The sequence below is a fragment of the Balaenoptera ricei genome, chromosome 2 (genome assembly GCF_028023285.1).
Source record: "Balaenoptera ricei isolate mBalRic1 chromosome 2, mBalRic1.hap2, whole genome shotgun sequence".
Taxonomy (NCBI): Eukaryota; Metazoa; Chordata; class Mammalia; order Artiodactyla; family Balaenopteridae; genus Balaenoptera; species Balaenoptera ricei.
The window spans coordinates 14295405-14296483 of record NC_082640.1 but is presented as its reverse complement, the minus strand read 5'-3'; the positions used below and the strand labels follow the sequence as shown (position 1 = coordinate 14296483).

At 37.2% G+C, this 1079-nt stretch overlaps 1 protein-coding gene across 1 annotated transcript; it reads right to left on the bottom strand.

Annotated features, from left to right (window-relative positions):
• Nucleotides 1-433: 433 nt before the first annotated feature.
• Nucleotides 434-862, bottom strand: LOC132360258 (2-iminobutanoate/2-iminopropanoate deaminase-like). The gene has a single exon (XM_059915305.1). It carries the CDS (start codon nt 845-847, stop codon nt 434-436), a length of 414 nt encoding a protein of 137 aa, XP_059771288.1. The 5' UTR covers nt 848-862.
• Nucleotides 863-1079: the final 217 nt, after the last annotated feature.

Sequence of the window (1079 nt, the reverse complement as noted above, 5' to 3'; positions counted from 1 at the left end):
TTCAAACTTAAATGCTTTAATTTTACTCAAGTAAAAGCAGAATCATGTATCTGACATGAGAACTAAATAGTTCACATCATTAAATTAATAGTTTAATTGAATTAGGTGTGCTCTTTAATATTTCTCAGGAATAGTTAACTCATCTTTCCTATATGCTATTTCCCTTTACTTTTATTTTTCTGAGTAACTATGTAATGTGTGTCTCTTTTCCCACATCCAGTAATATGAGTGTTATAGAAGTGTAATTTATAACATCAGTAACTAGATTCATCATTAATCTTCAACTCATGTTCAATTTCCCTTATTATATGGTATTTCCATAATAACTTCAGATATTTCAGTCAACCTTACACTTTCCAACAAATACTGTAAAAATTAAGATGTTAATTTAAAAACACTACTAAAATTCCAGACTAAATAACACTGGGCCCACTTAGAGTGATGCTGTCACGAGAGGTCCTTGGACAGCTACTGCTTCAACCTCAACATGGCCTCCTTTGGGCAAAGCAGCAACCTGGTAAGCAGCTCTTGCAGGAAAACTACTCTGGAAATATTGTTTGTAGTTGTCATTGACAGTATTGAAGTCATTTATGTCAGCCAGCAAAACAGTTGTTTTTACCACATTCGTGAAGTCACAGCCTGCTGCTTTCAGAATTTCACCCATGTTTGTAAGAGCTTGTTTAGCCTCTTCTGCCACCCCTCCTGGCACAAGCTGTCCACTTGCAGGATCCATGCCTAGCTGTCCTGAAACGTAAATGGTCCTGCCAACTAACACAGCCTGACTGTAGGGACCAATGGCCGCTGGGGCTTTCTCGGTGCTGATCACCTTTCTGGTCAAAGACAACATGGCTAATCCTTTTCCCTTGCCGCCCCTCGGAGACAACTACCCCATACGCTGCTCCTACTCGCGTCTCACGGGTCTCTACAGACAGAATTTTAAAATGAAAATGCCATGTTAAATTTACTGGATGATTAATCTTTTTAAAAATTCTATTGTGAATCTTTTTGTGTGTGTTGTTCTTAAATTTTATTATTTTTAAACCACTTCATTGAGGTATGATTCATATATAAAAAGCTAT